The sequence below is a fragment of the Natator depressus genome, chromosome 14, assembly GCF_965152275.1.
Source record: "Natator depressus isolate rNatDep1 chromosome 14, rNatDep2.hap1, whole genome shotgun sequence".
Classification (NCBI taxonomy): Eukaryota; Metazoa; Chordata; order Testudines; family Cheloniidae; genus Natator; species Natator depressus.
Genome location: NC_134247.1, coordinates 16,606,108 through 16,626,865, shown reverse-complemented (window position 1 = coordinate 16,626,865; position 20,758 = coordinate 16,606,108). Strand labels below are relative to the sequence as shown.

General features: G+C 49.7%; 1 protein-coding gene across 4 annotated transcripts in view; it reads left to right on the top strand.

Annotated features, from left to right (window-relative positions):
* The window catches only part of CYGB (cytoglobin), a 49,162-nt gene that overhangs the window by 4,310 nt on the left and 24,094 nt on the right, over positions 1 to 20,758 (top strand). For all 4 annotated transcript variants that reach the window (XM_074971507.1, XM_074971506.1, XM_074971505.1 and 1 more), the window contains exon 2: positions 18,803 to 19,034. In XM_074971507.1, coding sequence (XP_074827608.1) covers positions 18,803 to 19,034 — 232 coding nt within the window. The remainder of the gene's footprint in view (positions 1 to 18,802; positions 19,035 to 20,758) is intronic.

Sequence of the window (20,758 nt, the reverse complement as noted above, 5' to 3'; positions counted from 1 at the left end):
GTTTGAATTGTCAGTACCTGTGAGAACAGCTCTTGCCCAGCTGGCTCCTGCATGCCTTTACATTTCACCGCTGGCATCAGCAACAGCTCCCTCCAGGAGAACTAGGTCATGAGCAGAGGCTGTGGGGAGGCACAGGAAGGGAAAAGGAGACGGACTCACACGCTGCTTTTACTTTCTTATAAATGATGCAGCAGCTCAGCAACTACAAAGGTCACTTTCTCGTTCGGTTTGCTGACCGCATGCAGACACACTTAGAGCTATGTGCGCATGGGAAAACAATCACGTCTGCCCATCACGCGCAACCACAGTCCACCGGTATACACTGGGGTATGTGAAACCCTCCCCTGTAGGCATCGTATGCTTTGCAGTGACACAGCCCCTTTCACCTGCAGGTCTCAAAGGGAGTTGCAAAGGAGGGGTAGTATCATCATGAAACCGAGGCGCAACGTGACTTGCACAAGGTCATCCAGCGAGTTGGTGGCAGAAGTAAGGAAAATAGGCTGACTCAGGTCTCTTAACCACAAGCTCGAACCACTAAGCCAGAGCAAACCTGCAAAAATGAGCAACTATACTTGTTGCCTGTCAATGTCAGGTTTGAGGAGTAACTCAGGAATCATCTTCATAGCCTATTTAAAGTTTATCTGTATGTATTTATGCATTTCTTGACATGCCTGTGTATATGTTGTACCCTTTCCCCCTGCCCTTTCCATTCAGTTCTCTGCCTGTAGATTGTGAGCTGGTCAGGGCAGGCAGGGCAGGGTGCCTTATTTTTTCCATTTGGAAAGAGCTTAGCACATTGCACCCGTGGAAATAAATAATACTGATAAATATAGGGCCTGATCCTGTGCCCATTGAAGTCAATGGGAGCTTTGCTGCTGATTTCAACAAGAGCAGGAGCGGGCCTACAGGACAGGAAATCCAAGATCACCCAGCAAGGATAAGCACGTATCATATACAAATAGAGGCAAGATACACAAACACATGGCAACGGGGATACGCACAGCTGCATTGCGCAGTGAAACTGCATGCCGTATCAGCAACCAGACTCAAACAGCCCACAGGGAAATGCACAGTGCATGCCACCGTGCAGGCATTCTGATCAGTCACCACCAGACAGCTGCCCCTTTGCCATGCAGTAGCAGATTGTGGGTGGGTTAGTTTCCCATTGAAAGACGACGAGGTTCCTGGGAGCCAGGGTATTTTCTGGAGCACCGCATTTGCGCAAAAGTCCTGCTGGTCTGGAAGAGACGGGCCAAAACCGCAGCTAAGGCACCACTGAATCCAGCCCTGTTTCAAGGAACAGTTCCTTCCTCTCTCTCCTCCTTGGTCTATGTCCCTTTGATTCCAGCACACGCTGTCTGCTCCTATCTCCTGCCCCTACCCTGTATTTTATAATGGTAAGACTTAAACAAAAACCTCATGCTTCAGGATATAAACCCTACTCGTCTTTAAATGAAAGAAACTTTCCCTGGATCATAACCGGCTGGTGCAGGGGCTGGTACACAGGCTTGTTCAGGTACTGGGAGAGAATGGAACAGAGCACCCTGGTACGAGACAGCAGGTCAGTGGCAACTCAAGGGATTGGGCATGTGTTTGTGGCTCTGCGCTGGCCTGCTGTGTGGCCATGAGCAAGTCACCCCCGTGCCTCAGTTTCCCCTCCCACCCATTGTGTTTCTTGTCTCTTTAGACTGTAAGTTCTTCAGAGCAGGGGCTCTCTCTTACTGTGCACGTGTGCAGTGCCTAACATCACATCTGGTACTCAGCTAGTCTGCACCCTCGTAGTAGCTGAGCACCTCACAAGCTTTAGTGAATCTACCCTCCCAACATCCCTGCAAGGTAGGGCAGGGCAGTTATTCCTCTTGACCCGAGGCACAGAGAGGGTACGTGACTTGCCCCTGGTCACACAGGAAGTCTGTGGCGGAGCAAGGAACGGGACTCTTGTGTCCTAGGCTGGTGGCCTAATCACTGGACCATCTTTCCTCTCTGAATCTTCCTTCAGGACAGGAAGGTTCCAGTCTTGGCTGGGGTCCCCAGGCACTACTGGAATATAACAATAATAATGCCATTTGGCTAAGTTATCCCTAGACTGTGGGAATAAAAGTTGTGTGGATAAAAGTATTTAAATAATTGATAATTTCCTTTGCTGGGGAACCTCCTGCCTGAGAAAACACAATCTCTTCATCTCACGCATCATCCTCCCCTGAGAAACCAGAGGTCTCTGCATTTAATATTATTATTATCTAACCATATGCTTAACTTTTAACAGAGCACGAGCGGAATCTAACTTAGGACCCAGCTGTGCCTTGGACAACCATAGATGCTGGAACTAGGGTTGCTGGGGGTGCTGCCACACTGCCTGTCTTGAAGTGGTTTCCATCATAGACGGGTTTACAGTTTGGGTCAATGTCTCTTAGCACCCCCACTATAAAACTTGTTCCAGCACCCCGGGGACAGTACTAAATAGCACCTTACTGGGGCAACCAGTTCCACAGATCCCAGTACCTGAACTTCAGTGGGATTGCTCACAGCTGTATGGGGAAGTAGGGTGGCCCCAGTGGATCAATCACTTCCCCTCTCTCTGCCTCAGTCTTCCCATCTGTAAAATAGGTTGGCTGATATCCTTTCTTTGTAAAGCACTCTGAGAGCTGTAGATGAAAAGCCCTAGGTAATAGCTAGGTGCATGAGTAATGGTGACAGAACTGTATTCAACAGCTCTCAATGTAACTACACAGATTTTGCCCTGCTTAGTAGATGTTTCCATTGATGGTGTCTTTGTAGATCACAATTTATTCTTATTTCTGTAAAGCATCGGTCTATATTGTTAAGGGTTATTAATAATTCAAACTGAAACCTTGCAAAGTGAAACACATACGCATTACACATATCCTCACAATACACGCACACAGGCAGTACCCACCACAGGGGAGTTTTAAAGACACCAAAGAAAATAAGGTGCCAGCTGGGAGTTTTAAAGACACCAAAGAAAATAAGGTGCCAGCTTCCATTGCAAGTCAATGCATCTGGAGGCCTAACTCCCTTAGGGACCTTGGAAATCCTACACCAATGCGCTTCTCATAGAAACACACACAATGAATGCAAACACACACATTCAGTGCACGTAACAATCACAATGAATGCAAACACAGGCACTCAGTTCACATAGAACACACACACACTCAAACCTATGCCACATGCAGTTCATATGTGCCATCACCATGCATGTAGAAGAGACACACGCAGGCGCTCCATGCTCGCAGGGCTAAGGCTCAAAGGCTGGAGCCCGCTGGATGCCCCTTCAAACGCTTTGGTGAAAAACTCAGATTCTTTCATTAGCTCCGTGCGGCAAAAGAGTAAATCAAAGATCGCATCCAATTTGAAAGTTACACCCAGCAAAAGAGCTGTCAAAACCATTGCAAGATGTACCGTCTCCTACTGAACCAGGTAGTAGTTGTGTGTGTAAGGCCCTGGCATTTCTTCACTAACTTTCCATAGTTCAATGCCCCATCTCTGACCTTGCAGGGAGACTTCTCCCAAATGTTCACAGCTCTAGTTTTAACTTCTCAACCTCGGAACAGCTTCCTCCCTGTTTACACACCCTTCTCTCTCCTACCCCCGCTCTGTCACACAAACCAGAGCAGTGTAAAGTGGAGTTAGTACACATGGAGAATCAGGTCCCATTGTTTTCAATAGGCGTTCTGTCTGAGCCAGTCCATCAGGGTTTGGCACCCCCCACTTGTAAAGGGCGCTGAGCATGAAAAGCACTCGATGAGTGTTAGACTTGTTCGCATTATTAGGCGTCTGGGGTTTAAACACCAAGCAGCTTTACTAATGAGCGGACATGGTAAGGAGGCTTATGAAAACACGAGAAAGGTTAAGTGGTTGTTTTCTCCTGGTTTAACAAGTGTGTACAAGAAGTGGATCTTTTGTCTGAGCTTTGGGAAAGGCCCTTCAGAACAGGAGAGGCCAGAAAACAGCAAAACACAAACATGGTACGGTTTTACCTCGAATGCCCCAGTTCACCCATCAACGATCACTGTGGATGTTAGTCAGCAGCAGGGAGTCTCACTACGCCAGTGCTTTGCACAGAGTGGCTTGTGGAACACCTGCTGGCCTCATGCTGCCAGTGGCTCCTTTTCCTCTGCTGACCAGCTCTGGAAGATACTTAAGTGTGTTTTTAGCTGCCATTTTTCCTTGTGTGCGACTACTTTGAGGATGTTATATGGTGGCAAACAGGAGTCGGGAGGTCAATTTGATGGCCAATGGGAGGGAAGTTGTCTGCATAATGTGGAATGCTAAGGGAGGAGGTCTCAGTGATGGCCAATGGGAAAAGAAGTGGTTTGTGAGAAAGTGGCTGAGGGAAGGCCTCCATGAGACACTCTTTCTATTAAGTTTCAGAGTAGCAGCCGTGTTAGTCTGTATTCGCAAAAAGAAAAGGAGTACTTGTGGCACCTTAGAGACTAACCAATTTATTTGAGCATGAGCTTTCGTGAGCTACAGCTCACTTCGTCGGATGCATCCGACGAAGTGAGCTGTAGCTCACGAAAGCTTATGCTCAAATAAATTGGTTAGTCTCTAAGGTGCCACAAGTACTCCTTTTCTTTTTTCTATTAAGTTGTGACCCCCACTTTTATTATCAATCTGGTTTATTTATTTGTATTACAGCAGTACCTAGACAGAGGCTGCAATTGAGATCTGGTCCCCATTGTGTTAGGCGCTGGACACACACAGAATAAGAGACATTTCCTGCCTCATGTGTTTACTAGCTAAGTAGACAAGACATAAGGTTGGGAGGGGAAACAAAGTTGTAGAGAGGTGTAGTCATGTCCCCGATATCACACAACAGGGCAGTGGCCAACAGGTCACACAACAGGGAGCGGAGCACAGGTCACCTGACTCCCAGCCCAGTGTCCTATCCGGTAGACCCCTACCCTCACAGTCATATGTAACATTTCTGTTTTAAGCTGCCACCCCGAGATTACGCATCCAAATAATTCATATTACATGTAACTGTCAACCGATCAGCTTCATTTCAAAACAAGTGCCCACTGGGGAAGAAGAACACAGGACATTTTAAAGTTGGATGCTTCTCTTCTTCCTTCCCCATCCCCTTTGAGACCTTTGTTATAATGATTACTTTTAACTCTGATCTGCTGTCTATGAAAGTTTCCCCTCCTGCAAAGCTCCTTCTTTAAGAGACATTCTGATGAACCAGAACAATTGTGAGAACCCCCCAGGGACTATTTCTCAGATTCACACGTTTGCCACAAAAGGACAATTCAGCAGCAGCAGAGTTAAGAAATTAAATGTTAAAGATAACTATTGATCAGCATGTGACGCGTCCTTAGCTGAACTGATTTGTACCAGCCCACGAGAATCCCTCATTTAGAACAGGGTACGTGGGCCACCTTCTCTGCTCCGTTAAAGTGCTCCGTTTAATGGGGATGCTGGGCTGTCACTGTGAAGAGCAAAATGTGGTTCTCGGCGTCTATAAATGCATGTAACGTCTTTGCTGTGGGCTACAAAGTGCTCCTGTCTGTTGAGCTACAATGCTCATTAAAATCACTGAAAGGTAAGGACATTCCTTGTGGATTTGGCAGAAGCTAAGTGTTTCATACATTTGGTAGCAATGGGCAATGTTGATTAAACAGCATACATCTCTCAACCTTCAAAGTACAGGTTGACTGAAAAAGACATTCTTCCTAGGCTGAATCATCTACCTTGGCTGAAACATGCAGCCTTGGAATGTGGGTAACTGTCCAGGGTCCTTGGGCACCAAGGTATCAGACAGGACTTCTGAGCTGTGGAGCTGTCTATGGTATGTTGCCCATCCTTGAGGGTTTGAAAAGTCCTGAAGTATATCTAGTACTTTTGTGCTCCTGATGATCTGGGACCTGATGCCAAGTGTGAGGGACGCACTAAGCATATATTGCAGCAGATGTGGTTTGGGGATGTCAAGAACTCAGAGAAAATCGCGATCGTCAAAGGGCAAACCTCAGTCCCTTGCAGGGGTTGTGTGCCTCTTGAGAAATGCAAGTCTGAGCAAGGATGCATGCCACACGCATTACCATCATCTGGCAACCACAGCATACACACTCTTAAGAGGCACAAGCAGGATGTAAGATCAACCTCATGAGCAATTGCCTCAGGTCTAAAAACGCCTAGCAGCGCGTGAGAGAAGAGTTGTACAGGGAGCCTCGCACGCATGCCACCAACATTAACACAAAGCGAGTGACAGGCATGATGTATGTCTGCTGCACTGCAAAGGAGATGTATCGGCAACACTCCCCATGCTGCTCAGAGACTACAGCAGACTTCCAGCATGCTTCAGAGAAAGGCCAGCTGCCTGCCTGCCCACTGCACCTAGCCGGCTGTGCCATGCGATGCTAGCGAGGGGCTGTCACAGAACTAGTCAAAGGCCCCTCCTTGGGTACTCACCAGACAGGTGTGGGGGAACCAGCTGCTGCATCCCACATGTTTTAAACTTCCAGAGCCTGAAGAGAGTCCAGGCACTGCCCCTGGGCCAGCACCCACTCCCCACTCTTCCCTCCGTAGCTTAAAGACACCGTCTCCCAGAACTCCACCTGTGTGGGTGTCTTGGGTCCACAGTTAGCTCGGCAAGGGGCACGCGATAGGTGTCACACGTAACACGCAGACAGACTCCGCGCAGGATTCTAAGGCACCAGTGCTCTAAACAGATCTAAACAAAAATCATAAAACCTACACACATGCCCCTGCCTCAGTTTTCTCACCGCCCCAGAGCATTCTTTGGGCGGGGGTCAGAGTCTTCCAGGGGCGGCCAGTGCCCTTCTGCTGCAGTGCCTGGCTTCTCAACCCCCAGTGCCCTTCTCGGCCCCACCCACTCAGCCTGCTTTGACTTTGCTCGGCCCTGCAGCTAAACTGGGTCCCCCGCTACACAAGCCTGCCAGTCTCTTCCCACATCTTCTGCCCAAAAGCTTCCTGTGAGTCTTTCCTTCAAGTTTATACATCCCACCACCAAGACCTGGTTCTTTTGGCCTGCTGCTGATAATTTTGACTATTCAAACCCCAACCCCCTACTGACAAACAGGAGGAGTGGCTTCTCCCTGCTCCAGTAAACCTCCTTAGCATATCTATTCACAGGTCAGAGTACAGTGGTTACGGTTAACTATTGTCCATTGTATCTAGTCTGGGATGTTCATGCTACAGGCCCTGTCAGCCCAGAGCAGATAAACACAGACGTAGAGGCAGTCCATGAGAAAGCAGGTTTCATAAGAACAACTTCCCAGTATCAGCCAGAATCCATAAATTGTACAGAAAAACTCCCCAAATTATCACAGAGGGCAAGATTCCTTCCTGACCACTCCAATGAGCAGCTTACACTCTGCAGCATGGAGACTACATTCTGTTTAGGATAATTATTATTTAATATTATACTGCAGTACTGCCCAAGGCTCCATTCAGGATCAGGGTCCGATCCTGTGTGAGGAGGGGAACATGCACATAATAAGAGACTGTCCCTACCTCCAAAAGCTTACAATTTCAATAGACCAAGCAAACAAACAGTAATTAAGAGACAGCAAACAAGCAAAATACTTGATGTGATGTCAGATATGCATGCAGGGCCCAACCCTGCAGGCAGCCCCAATGGATTTCAATTGTAGGATATGAACCCTAGTTATTTCTTTATTTCATCTTTACAGCTAATCATTAATAACTTCATTTTATGCTTAACTCTTATCTACACTATTCCTCCTTTTCTTTTGTTCAAGCCAATTCTTTCTTTCATTTTAGATTTTAAAACCATTGTCTATTTTTCATTTACCATTTCTTTAGGGAAATGGGAGAGCCTTGTGGATCAGGCCCTAGACTAAGCCTGAAGAGATCTGGGGTCAAAAACCTGGCTCTGCCACAAATTCCCTATGCTACCTCAGTCAAATCCCTTAATCCCTCTTACAATAGGAAGAATACTACTTCTACCTTGTCTATTTAGACTGTAAGCTCCTGGGGCAGGGGCTGTTTTGTACAGCACCTAGCACAACAGAGTCCCGAGTTTGGTGGGGGCCTCTGTCATAAAAAATCATCTCTATTTTTCTGCTTTGTAACAGTATTAACTATGTTAATGTCATGGCTGCCCTTGCTGGCTTTCTCCTGAAACTTTCATTCATTTCCATTTCCTTCTGCAGCCCCCCCCCCCCCGATTTGTTATCCCATTATTAGCCTTTCTCAAATGTCTCCCCCCTTTCTGTCTAAACCCTGACATCCTTGCCTCTCCCCATCTCAGCTGGGGCCCAGAGCTCACTGCCCCCACTCTCCTGCGCGATCACCCTTCACTGACAATTCCCACCTATGGCTGTCTGAGAGTTGTGGGGAATCAGTGCCAAAGGTCTGACCTTAGGTGGGTCCTCACCCACTGCTCTTCCTCCTCGAAATCTCTCAGGGCCTGATCCAAAGGCCATTAGCATGAATAGGAGTCTTTGCCTTGCTGCCAGTGGGCTTTGGATCAGGCCTTCTGAGGGCGACACTTGCTCCTCTGGGTTGGGGAGCTGCTCACTGGAGCTGGGCTGGGGAGACAGGGCTAGAAGTCCCCTGCAGAGTCTCGCTTGCCCCCTCCCAGGGCAGGGAGCACCTCCGCAGGCCAGCTGCTTGGCTGGGAGCTGAGAAGAGGAAAGTCAGTAAGACAACCCTTTGGCTGGACGATTTGCAGAGCTGTGTTGCCGTAGCTCTGTGTCACTGGCAGCATGGCGGTGCAAGTCGATGGCTTGTGAAAACCAGTGCAGACAAGCTCTGTTCACAGAGAGAGAGAGGACTGAACAACGGGAAATGTACAAGTAATAATATTAAACAGTGCCAGCTGAAACCTCAGCTCCAGTGAGACTTTTGGAAACAGGAATATGGGTTTCTTAGCGTGAGGCCAGATCACTTATGCCCGGAACTGAAGTAATTGCTATAATGGCTTTTGCAAGAAGACACTGCAGGAGCCATGTGCCTCCAAGAAAACCAAAATAGATACTGTCAGAATTAAGAGCTTGCAGAGCACTGAGTGGAAAGCTAGATTTATGCATCAAGGGGATGTCTGGGTCTCTGGCAATACCCACAGCTTTAATGAAGACAGAGTGAAGCTGAGGCCCATTATGCAGTGTAGCAGGATGAGCTGCCTGTGGTGGCAAAAAGACTATACATGACCAGGGTTCACATTGTGAGGCTGGTAATTACTTCAGAGCACAGCAGTGGCCTCTGCTCTTTGAGGCGAGCCTCTTAGAAAGCCGCTGAGCAAGGAAAGCCAGAGCTGCTGAAATCTAGACAACAACATTACTAAGGACAGGCGGCTGTCTGCCGAAGGTCAACCGTGCGGTGTAATGCTGAGGAAGGGACGGAAGCAGCTCGTCAGTTGCTAGGTGTTCCTTATTTTGCTGCCCTTGGGGGAACGACAGAAACCATGAAAAGACAAAACGGGAGGGAGGGGGAAAATCCACCCCATTGGATTTTGCTTTGTACAGAAGCGGAGACGTTTGAAACAGGGAAGACCTATGAGGTCATCCCAGCTACTCCCTTCCCCTCTCCAGTCAGGGCAGAATATTTTATCAGGCTTTCCGTGGTCCATTTCTAAATACCCAACCTCTTCCCTTGGGAGACTAGTCCCAGGGTTGCTTCGTGAAGAATTGCTGGGAGCTCCGGCAAGCTCCACTTTGGCACCTGAGACCATGCAGTGGATCTTAGTTCGAATATTGTCACTTTGGGTCACTTTCGTTGACAACATCCTCGCCTTCCCTCTGAGGATTTGTCCTTTCTCTTTTTCAGTTATGTGTCCCTCTTCTCATATGGTGCGTTTCTGCAAAGTCTGGAATGGGCGAAGGGTGCTCAGCGCCTCATGGTAGCAGCCAGCAAGACGAGGCCCTTTGCTGAGATCTCTGTGCACACACGTTTAGTGGGGTGAAGCCAGTCTCCAAAGAGGCATCTTACTCTGAGACTCCCAGCAGCAGCAGTTTCTGACCAGGCCAGACTAATTTTCTGCCCTGTATAAAGGTGAAGCATTGAGGATGGTGAACTATTGCTTTGAACAGGAACTGTTCAGTAATTTACTCTATGTGCCGTCTCCTAAGTCCGCTCCTTGTTTCCGCTCCTTGATCGGATGACTCACAAAGCGCTTTCAAGGTGGCCATATGAGTGCTCCTGGTGCAGATACAACTTTGCACCTGCATTCAAGGGAGACTCTTGTAGCTGCTCCTGGACCTTGAGAGTGGCCTTTTCTCACCCCTGCAATCAGAATGGACCAGGAGGGGAGAGGAGGTCTTTAAAATTGTCCCCTTGCTGGGCCTGATCCCCAGTACTGATGAGAGTCCTCTGCAATGGGAGTAGAGGGGTCTCAGCACCCCACAAAATAGGGTGACTTTGATACTCGTGCTGCTCCTGGGTCCTGAGACTGGCAAGGCAGAGGGAGACGTGTTGGTACCTCACAGTGAGCAGCATACTAACAGTAAGCTAGCTTTTAGCTTCAACTTTTGCAGCCGCTTTGTCCTTGGAGCAACTCTGTGGGCCTCGTAGCACGTCCCCTTCCCACAGCTGTCACCACTCGTGGTGTTATGACTCATCCAGCCTGTGTTTTGTTGGGCTTGACGTCTAGGGATGAGCGGTTAAAAATATTTGCACCGCCAAACAAGATAGCCTGTGCGTATCTTCACAAAGAGCACAGCCTGAAGGAAATCTGTTGTATTTTATTATGTATTCCTGCTACTAATTAACTATTGTAATGCCTGGGACCCCACCCTCATTTAGCTAGGCAATGTACACACATGCAACAAAGAGAAAGTCCCTGCCCCAAACAGATTACAGTCTAAGAATAAGACAACAGGGGAGAGCACCCGATAAAGAGTGAGACAATTATAAGTCATTTGCAGTGTTGCTATAGCTGTGCTGGTCCCAGGATATGAAAGACACAAGGAAGCTAAGGTAATATCTTTTATTGGAGCAACTTCCCGCAGTGGAAGGTACAAGTTTTAAACTACAGAGAGTTTTTCAGATGTGGGGAAAGAAATCAGTGTCCGGGCTAAACAGAAGTTGGGACAGATAGATGAGCATAAAGAGGTGACATGTTGTCAGAAGTCACTTGAAATGAGGTGAGCAAAAAGAGGTCTGAAGTGGGCCATTAAGGGTTAGCAGGCAGGCATGTGTTACAGCTCATTCTAATGAGCCATAGAATCAGTGTCTCTGTTCACTCCATGGTTTCTAGTGTCTAGTAGCATTATGAATTTAAGCCCCCGGCTCATCTTTTGAAGGTGTTGTGCAGGCTTCCTTTGAGGACGAGTATTGCAAGATCACATGGAGTGATCCCTTTGTGAAAAGGGTTTGCCCATGGGGGACAGAGTGTTTTTGGTTTTTTATCATTTTTCTGTGTGAATTTTCTGAGTGTACGGATTGTCTGGTTTCACCCACAGAGTTGTTATTGGGACATTTGATGCCCTGGATGAGGTATGTCACATGTTGCGATAGGCATATGTAGGACCCCTGAATCTTGAAAGGTGTATTGTGGGAGTGTTGATCATTGTAGCAGTGAGATTTCTGCAGGTTTTGCATCTGTTGTTCTGGCAGGGTCTGGTGCTGCTTTGAGTTGGTGGATCCTGATCTGATGAGAGCCTGGTGAGGTTGGGGGGTTGTCTGAAGGGCAGAAGAGGGGGTTCAGGAAAGCTTTCTTTCAGGATGTGGTCCCCATCAAATAGGGGTTGTAACTGTTTGATGATACCCCACATGGGTTCCAATGTGTGATGGTAGGTGACAACTAAGAGTGTGTCGTCAGTGGGTTTTTTTCCCTGTACTGAAGCAGGTTCTCCTGGGGTATCTGGATGGTGCTTTCTATGATGCAATCTACTCTGGTGGAGCGTCCTTGTTTAGTGAAGGCAGTTTTAAGTGTGTTTAGATGGGTATCCCACATTTTCTCTTTGGAGCAAATTCTGTGGTAAGAATGCCAGGCTGTAGATAACAGATTTTTTGGAGTGTCTGGTATGATTGCTAGGGGCAGCAATGGAGAAAACACTGTGGGGCCTGTAGGAAACTTTAACAAATGGCTTCTAATGCTCAGTGCTTATGGGGCTCTTTTTATCTGTAGATCTCAAAGCACTTTACAGAGGAGGGGATCATTATTATCCCCATTTTATAAATAGGGAAACTGAAGCAGGGGCACCAGAATGGGGGGGCAGGAGGGGGCAGGGGCCAGGGTCCTCCCGCTTTTTACTGGCAATAAGGGCCAGCAATGGGGGAGGGGTGGAGAGGAACGAAGGGGGGGGCAGGGTCTTGGGGGGAAGGGGTGGCATGGGAGCAAGGCCTCAGGGGAAAGGGTGGCTCAGGGGCAGGGCCTTGAGGGGGATGGGTGGGTGCGAGGGTGGGAGGCAGGGCCCTAAGTTCCCTCTAAGCTGTGCAGCCATGCAGCAGCCTATCAAGGGCCGCACAGGTGCTCAGGGCTGTGGCGGGGAGAGATGAGGAGAGACGCTCTCCCCCAGCCTGGGAGCTGCTGTGGCCAGGGAGAGGTGCCTATCCCCCGGCCCCAGCCCCAAACCTGCCGCGGCAGGGAGAGGCAAAAAGAGATGCTCTCCCCCAGCCCCGAACCTTGCACGGCGGGGAGAGGTGCCTCTTCCCGACCCCAGCCCCAGATGGACCTGTCGCGGTGGGGGGAGGTGCCCTGCTCCAGCCCCGGGCTGCTGCGGGGAGAGAGGGCTGGGGGAGTCCTCTCTCCCTGACACAGCCCCAGGGCAGCCTGCACCCCAAACTCCTCATCCCAGGTCCCACCCCAGAGCCCAGACCCCCAGCCAGAGCCCTCACCCCCCTACACTCCAACCCTCTGCCCTCGCTCTGAGACCTCTCCCACACTTATGTGCCTGCTGGGTTGGGACTTCAGAGCAATAAAATGACACGTGCTGCTTCTTCAGGTGTGTGTTTTGCAGGCTGTTGAAATGAATGTGGATAAATCAGATACTCGTTCAAATTCACAGTCAGGCATTTGTAGGTCATTTTTTAAGGTCAATGATAGATATGAACTAAAGACCACCACATTGTCCAACCTCAGCTAGGTTGTCCTAAAGGGCCAGGCTCTGATAACTGCTCCCATTGAGTAGCAGGGGAGGCAAGTGCCCATCACCATAGTGTCTGACCACGTCACAGTCTTTCATGTATTCATCCTTGCAGCACCCCTGGGAGGGACAGCAACATTATGCCTAGTATACCGTTGGGAACCTGAGGCTCAGAGAGCCAGATTTACAAAGCATTTAGGCACCTCACTAAGGAAGCAAAGTGGGGATTTACAACTAACTCCTGTTGACTTACACAGGCACTTTTTGTAAGCCCCACTAGGTTCCTAAATACCTTAGTAAATCCAGCCCCTGCCCAAGGTCTGTGACAAAGCAAGGGACTTGAACCGGGCTCACCAAAGTCCCGGGCTATCGCCGCAATCACTGGACCATCCTTTCTCCACTATCTTCCCCTGCAAGTTGCCCCATTGATTACAGCAGGGCTACTTGTTGAGTACCTTCTACTCGGTGTGAGTAGGGATATCAGAACATAGCTCAGAGCTGTAACAAATTCATGGATTCAAGAAAATACACCTTTCCCTAGAAGAACTGAAATTTCAGAAAACAACTCTCCCGCTGCTAAACAAGTGAGTATTGCAATTACTGGAAGGGGAATCACCTTCTAAATACTTTCCTCGATCAAATATTTTATAGAAAATCACTCCTCCGCCAACATATTTCAGATTCCAAACAAATGAGAACAAAGAGCCGATTCCCAGTGCCTGCAGCCATCTTGCACTTTAATTATTTCCTTTGGTTCTGCTGCTGATAAAGGTCGTGTACCTAAAATGGTTAAAGGGGAAGAAGGAAAAAAATGACACTTAGGACATCCTGTCCATTTTGTCCAGATGTGTCTCATGCAATACAAATTAGGGGGCGCGGAATCGAATCACTTACAAGGAATTTAATGAAATCGGCATGCAGGCCTCTGTTTTGTATCAATCGCCATTTTGCTTATGCACCGGTAAATATTATATTTGTAATGATCTTGGATGAATCAGAAAACAATATTCCAGACACTGAGATGTTTGAACTACAGGAAAAGATGCAACAGATAGAAAAAAAATCCCTATTCATCAGAATGTGTTATTTTTTTCTCTTCCTCCACCCCCTGCTTTTGTTTGTCCTTTATCAAAATGATAAATTAAACTTCTAAGTTAATTAACAACTACTGATGAACTGCTTTTTTTAAAAGTTTCTTGAGATTCAAGTGAATTTTTATTTAATATGCCTTTCTTGAATTTAACACTAGTGTTTTTCTTCTGGATATAGGCCAAAAGTTTCAGTTTTGAATGCCCAGCTTTATTCACCCAGAAACAATTTTGGTCCAGTGCTCAGGGTACTAGCTTGCAATTCAGGAGACCTGACTTCAATTCCCTGTCTTGTCACAGACTTCCTGTATGAGTCACATAGGCCATGTCTACACTACAATAGCACAGCTGTGGCGCTGTATTGTAGATGCATCCTACATTGACGGAAGGGGTTTTCCCGTGTATGTAGGTAATCCAGCTTTCTGAGAGGCAGTAGCTAGGTCAACAGAAGAATTCTTCCATCCACTTAGCTGCATCTACAGTGGGGGTTAGGCTGATCTTTTTCTATCCTTCACTTTGAGAGAGGGGACGTTCTGATTTCCTAGTCATGATACACATAGTGGCGGTTTCTTTCTACCCCCTTAGCCTCTTTCCCAGACACCATTTTTGCATTCGGAGCAAGTAATGCTTCCCAAGTACCTAAGAGCAGAAGCCAAATGCAGGACATCTGGCATGTGCTCTGAGGCAGCACTCCTGGCTGGAGTTGCCTGCCTCATCTCAAACATCAGTGCCTCAAGCCTCTTATCCCAGGCCTATTCCCACCCGACCCAGAACACATGGAATTCTCTAGAGCTGTGAACCAGCCCTTAGCTAATTCCCACCAGCTTCCCCACAGTCGGCAAATTGATCTCTGGATTCAATGGATTTATACCAGACAGGAATCCAGCCCTACTAATCTCCTAGATTCCCTACAGGCTCTCTCCCAGACTTCACGCACCTGGTTCTCCTCTCACTTACATCAGTGTTACACTGGTGAACATCACCAATTTCCAAGGGGGTTCCTCTTGATTTATATTGGCATGAGTGAGAGGAGAATCAGAACTTATGTGCTTTGAGTTGGACACACATTTCAGGATAGATGGTTTTCATCCTATGTGCCAGGTCAGCTATTCTTCTGGCTGCTGCTCCCCACTGCCCCTTCTCCGAGCCTGAATTCCCCTCATTCAGCCCTGTACAGAGATGGTCGCCGCTGAGGGGACCAGATCTCTTTGTTAGCTGGGCTGCATGGGAGAAAGGCAGATCCTCTGATATTACAGCTTGCCATGATGGGTGAGACTCCAACACCCGGGATCCTAGAGAGGATGGTGCCATTAGCACTCACACTGGCCAAAGTGCCCCTGGCCCCATGAGGAGGAGAGATCTGCTAACGTGGGCACGGAGAAGACCAGCTCAGTCACTGGGAAGGACTTCTAGATATTGACATTGGGACTGATCCTTTCCTGTTGGCTCCGTTTTTTATGCTGAGTGCTGTAGCCTCTCTTATCTCCTGTGACAGCATGGTCAGGGGAAGGAAGAGAGAATGGGGGGAGAGAAAGAACTTCAGAATAATAGAGCCAGCAGGTATCCAGGCTTAGAAACCAGGGCTCAGGGTGAAGCAAGGATAACAAATGAAACCCTATTGCTATGGAGGGGGAATGTCTGTCCTGCTGGGAGACATTCTAGGCCGAATCCTGGGAACTCGGGGAAAAGGGGAACATTAATAGCGATGCTTCCATGTATATATAACAATAACCCAGCCTGCTGCTTCTCCCCAGCCAGAGCCGCCCTGGCCTAATGAGACTCAGAGATCTCCCTAATGCTCTGTCAGAAGGATGCACGAGACCACAAGGCCTAGTTCCCGGGCCCTGGCACCGTGCGTATTCCACTCCAAAGCCCTTTCTCAGGCTCAGTCTCTCCCGGACAGCTGTGAACGGACGGAGATTGGCTAAAAGCGGCGGGACGGTGAGACCTGGGGTTCGGGAAAATGATTTCCTCTGGCAAGGAGCAGACATGCCGTGAGGAGCTGCTTCAAGCTTCTGCCAGGAGAGGTTAAAAAATAATCCAAGGAGCTTGTTCGCGGCTCCCTCTCTGATTTTCAAACCGATGCCTTCCTCCCCCCACCTTCCCTCCTCCCCCCTGCTTCTCACTCTTCACACATCGAAACCTATTTTGGGCCCGCTGATGAATCCCAGATGCCTGAGGGAAGCAACAGAAGCGATGTACGTTCCATTCGCTGCTTTCTTGGCAGCCCCCCGGATCCTCCGGGAGCCAGTGGAGGGGTGGGGGGAGAGGACAATGATGTGGCACTACGAAGAGCAGGCTCTCGTTTGTAATTGCTCGTGGGCTGGCGGGTACAGAGCATGAACCCACCTGGCCCTGGAGGCGGTGTGTGCATTGGCATGGGGCCGTGCAGTGCCTGCGAGAGGTTGCACCAACCTGGAAGCAGGGAGGAGGCAGATGGCAGGAGGGAGGTGTTTGTCTGGAACTGCGGACAAAGAAGACATCAGGGGACAGCCCTGGGAGCTGAGTCTACCAGCTCCCGAGCAGCCTACGCTGGCTCCCAGCCAGTGTAATGTACACACATAAGGACGCAGAGAGAGCCCAGCTGCTCAAACCTTGGGCTGTTCGGAGTGGAGAGGATGGGCTGAATCCTGATCTCGCCTCCCCCCCGGTGTAAATCTGGAGCAATTTCACTGGAATCAATGGAGTTACAGACTGATGGAGGTGCCCCGCTGCAAGTGACAGCAGAATCTCACCTCTCATGCAGGGATTAAGTAACTCAGCAGAGATTTTTAGGATGTGGGTTCCTGCGTGCACACACACACACTCCTCCGGCCCCAGGCTTCTGCCTCTGTTACCAAGTGGTGTGTGGGTTCACTAGCCTATCATAACAGAGCCTTCGCCCCTCCTCAGCTTGGAGTGGGACCCCCTATACACACGGCAAGTGGACTCAGAGCTCAGCAAAAACTTCCCTTTCACTCACAGCATTTCAGATCCGTGCCCCGGGGGTTCTGCCCCAGGCAAAAGGATACCTGTTCCCAGCACAGAGCAAAGCTGCCCTTTCTATGCGGGGCTGGGGCAGCCCCAGCAAATTTGGGGAGTGTGTGTGAGACTCTTAAACAACCACAGCAAAGACACACGGACTCCCCCCTCCCCATTTGTCCCATGGCTTTAATCCCATCAGATTTGAGGGTCTCCTGTACCCCTTTCCTGGGGTCCGGGAAAGAGGGTTGGCCCCAGAACCACTCCACTCTCCAACAGGGGATGAAGAAGACATCCCTGTAGGGTGCATCTGTAACCCACACACACCTTCTGGGTGTGGTGCTCTGTCCCATCTAGTGGCACCAAATCCACTTAGAGAGAGTTAAATGAGTGTGCCCTTCAGCCTTAGCTAAGAGCCAGTTGGCTTTTAGCTCACGTGGTAGAGGCTCATGCACTAAGCTCCAGAGGCCCCAGGTTTGATCCTGCCCGCCGACGACCAGGGTCTGTTGGCATTAAACAATAACCTAGGATCGGTACATTGGAGACCCAGAAGCCCTAGGGCTCAGCACCGCCCCCCAGCAGGAACGTTGGGAGCACTGATTTAATTTCTCATTGTGAAGCCCAGCTGGATTCTCTGGGCCAAGTGCTGCCCTTGATTCCCCCTGTGAAAACTCAGGGGAATCACGGGAGTGGCCAAGGGCAGAATTATTCAATTTGTGTGGACGTGCAGGGGCAGAGTGCAGCTGTTTCATTCATGAAAGCCATTGGAAAGCTGCTGCCACTGAATGGGCTCTGGAGGAAGGAAAACCTGTCTGCTGGGGACTCTGCACAGACGGGAGAAGGGCTTTGCAAATATCAGATTGCAAGCTGCGTGGGGCAGGAAAAATCTTTCACTTTGTGTGCATCGAGTGCCCAGCACAAGGGGGCCATTAGCCACAGCAGTAATAATGACTATGACAAATTCAGCCCCCCCCGGCACCTCTGCTAGGCAGATGAGTATTTACTGAGAGGCCCCTGTTATAGCTGGGAAAGCTCCCAGAACATGGGTGGCAGATGGGCCACGCACCCCTGCCCCCACTGAATTACCGGGAGATGCAGAGGCTCAGGCCTAACGAAACCTCACGCCATTGCAAGCCAGGATGTCACACAGTGAGTATGTGGCACAACTGGGAATAGATCCGCGCTCTCTTGCCTCACTGGGCTTTGCTCTAGCCCCATGGTCAGGAGCTCTCAACCTTTCCAGACTACCATACCCCCTTCAGGAGTCTTATTTGTCTTGCGTACCCCCAAGTTTCACCTCACTTAAAAATTACTTGCTTATAAAATCAGACATAAATATACAAAAGTGTCACAGCTCACTATTACTGACAAATTGCTGACTTTCTCATTTTTACCATGTAATTATAAAATAAATCAATGGGAATATAAATATTGTACTTACATTTCAGTGCATAGTATATAGAGCAGTATAAACAAGGCATTGTCTGTATGGAAGTTTAGTTTGTACTGACTTTGCTAGTGCTTTTTATGTAGCCTGTTGTAAAACTAGGCAAATATCTAGAGGAGCTGATGTGCCCCCTGGAAGACCTCTGCGTACCCCCAGAGGTATGTGTACCCCCAGTTGAGAACCACTGCCCTAGGCCACTTCACCTCTCACTGAAATTCACGTGGCTTCTCTCTCTTTCCCTCTCCTTCTCTCCCAACTGCACTGTGCAGGTTTTTTGTCAAATTCCCATCTGCCAAGCAGTACTTCAGTCAGTTCAAGCACATGGAGGACCCCCTGGAGATGGAGAGGACCCCGCAGCTGCGCAAGCATGCCCGGCGGGTCATGGGCGCTGTTAACACCGTAGTGGAGAACATCAACGACTCCGAAAAGGTCTCGTCTGTTCTGGCCCTGGTGGGCAAGGCCCACGCCCTCAAGCACAAAGTGGAGCCTGTCTACTTCAAGGTAAAGGACTGGAGCGAAAGTCTCGGACACTAGATGGAAAGGGAAGGAGGGCATAAGGCCCACACTGATAAATGGATGCTGGCAAGAGATGGTGGGGATGCACTAGTTTATTCTAGCCTCCAGGATGCTGGCCAGTCCTATGGATTTTACATGTTATGAGTAGTCAGCTTCCTGGGTATCCTGAAGGGGGTGCTATACCAGATAGGGTCTGCTGGCACTGGGAAGAAAGGCTGGAGTCGGTGCTACAAGTCAGCAAGTTCCCTCCCTGCTCACCTCCTCTCCTTACTCACTCAGCTGGGAGTTTTCTCTCGCTCCCCTTAGTAGCCAAGGGGCAGGTGGCACTGACAGGCAGCGAGATAGCGAGGGAAGGGGTGAGGACTTCACAGGCTGCACCCCAGAAGCATCTCCATGCCCAAGAAACTGTGTGGTAAGGCAGGTGCTTGCCAACAGTAGGGGCCTATTTTGGTGCTTCTGGAGGTGGGGGAGTGCAGGGGAGGGCTGTTACAGTGCCAGGGGGTGTGTCAAGTGAGTGGAAGGGGCTATGGGGCTGCATGCCAATGAGATGAAGAAGAGGGGAAAAGAGTTGGGATCCTCATTTGAGGGTTATCTCCTTTGCTGGGAATTGACCTGCCTTCAGATGAAAATGGCCAATGAGTTAGCAAACAGAGCAATCAGCTGGCTAGTGTCAGTGCAGCCTCCGAGCACCTCCGCATCCTCCACTGAAATGCAGCTCGCAGGAAACGGCCATGCTCCTGCCAAGATGGGGGGAGAATTGCTTTCCAGCTTCCCCCAGGCACCATCCCCCCGCCCCGTGCCACACGGCACCAACACCCAGTTCTGCTCTCACAGAGAGCACGGGTCCGCGGGATGGTTTTTAAGATGAACCTCAGGGGAAGAACCCCCGCCTCTGAGCCCATGAGGTCGGATTGAAAAGGGCTGTGGCCTACAGCCCTGGGAGACTCGCCGCCATGGGCCACCTCCCCCAGCCATGGGCATCAGAACCCATCAGTGGAAGAGACGTTGGGTTTTCATTGTGAAACTGGGAGGGGTGGATTGTGGAAGAGAGAAAGCAGACGAGGGGCTAGCTCTGGACCAGGTCACCTACAGCTGTTTTATTGGCTATGGCAGTGGGGTACCAAGCTGCCCCAGCCCATGGAAGCCTGCCTTTCCCCCACAAGGAAGACGCAGGGAACTCCTTCTCCCACAGCTTCTGATGGAGGTAAAGGGTTTCCTCCCCCTACCAATAGCTAGCGCTCCAGTGGGGGAATAGGATAAAGATCCTGGGAAGTAGGGGAAAGCTGCTCTGCCCCTGCACGGCCAAGCGTGTCAGAAAGCAGCACTGCAGAGCAACGATGAGGCGACTCAGGGCAGGCAACTCCTACTGTGTCCGTGGGCAGCTGGCCAACATTCTCCTCTGCCGCACCTGGAGAAGCAGAAAGGAGAGGAAGTTGCCGAGCGCCTAGAGAGTGCACCTGTCCAGAGCTCAGCAGCTGTGCCGTTAGAGCAGAGGTGTGGCAGGCAGGACGCCGGGGTTCTGTCCCTGGCCGACTTGTGGCGTGACCTCAGGCAAGACACTTAGGCCAAACTTCTCAAAAGTGGCCCCTCCTTCTGGGCACTTGTGGGCGAGCAGCGCGAGATGCCTGGGGCCTCAGTACTGATTTTCAGTAGCGCTGACTCAGGAAGGCAGTGGGAGCTGTGGGCGGTTAACACCTCTGAAAAGCAGA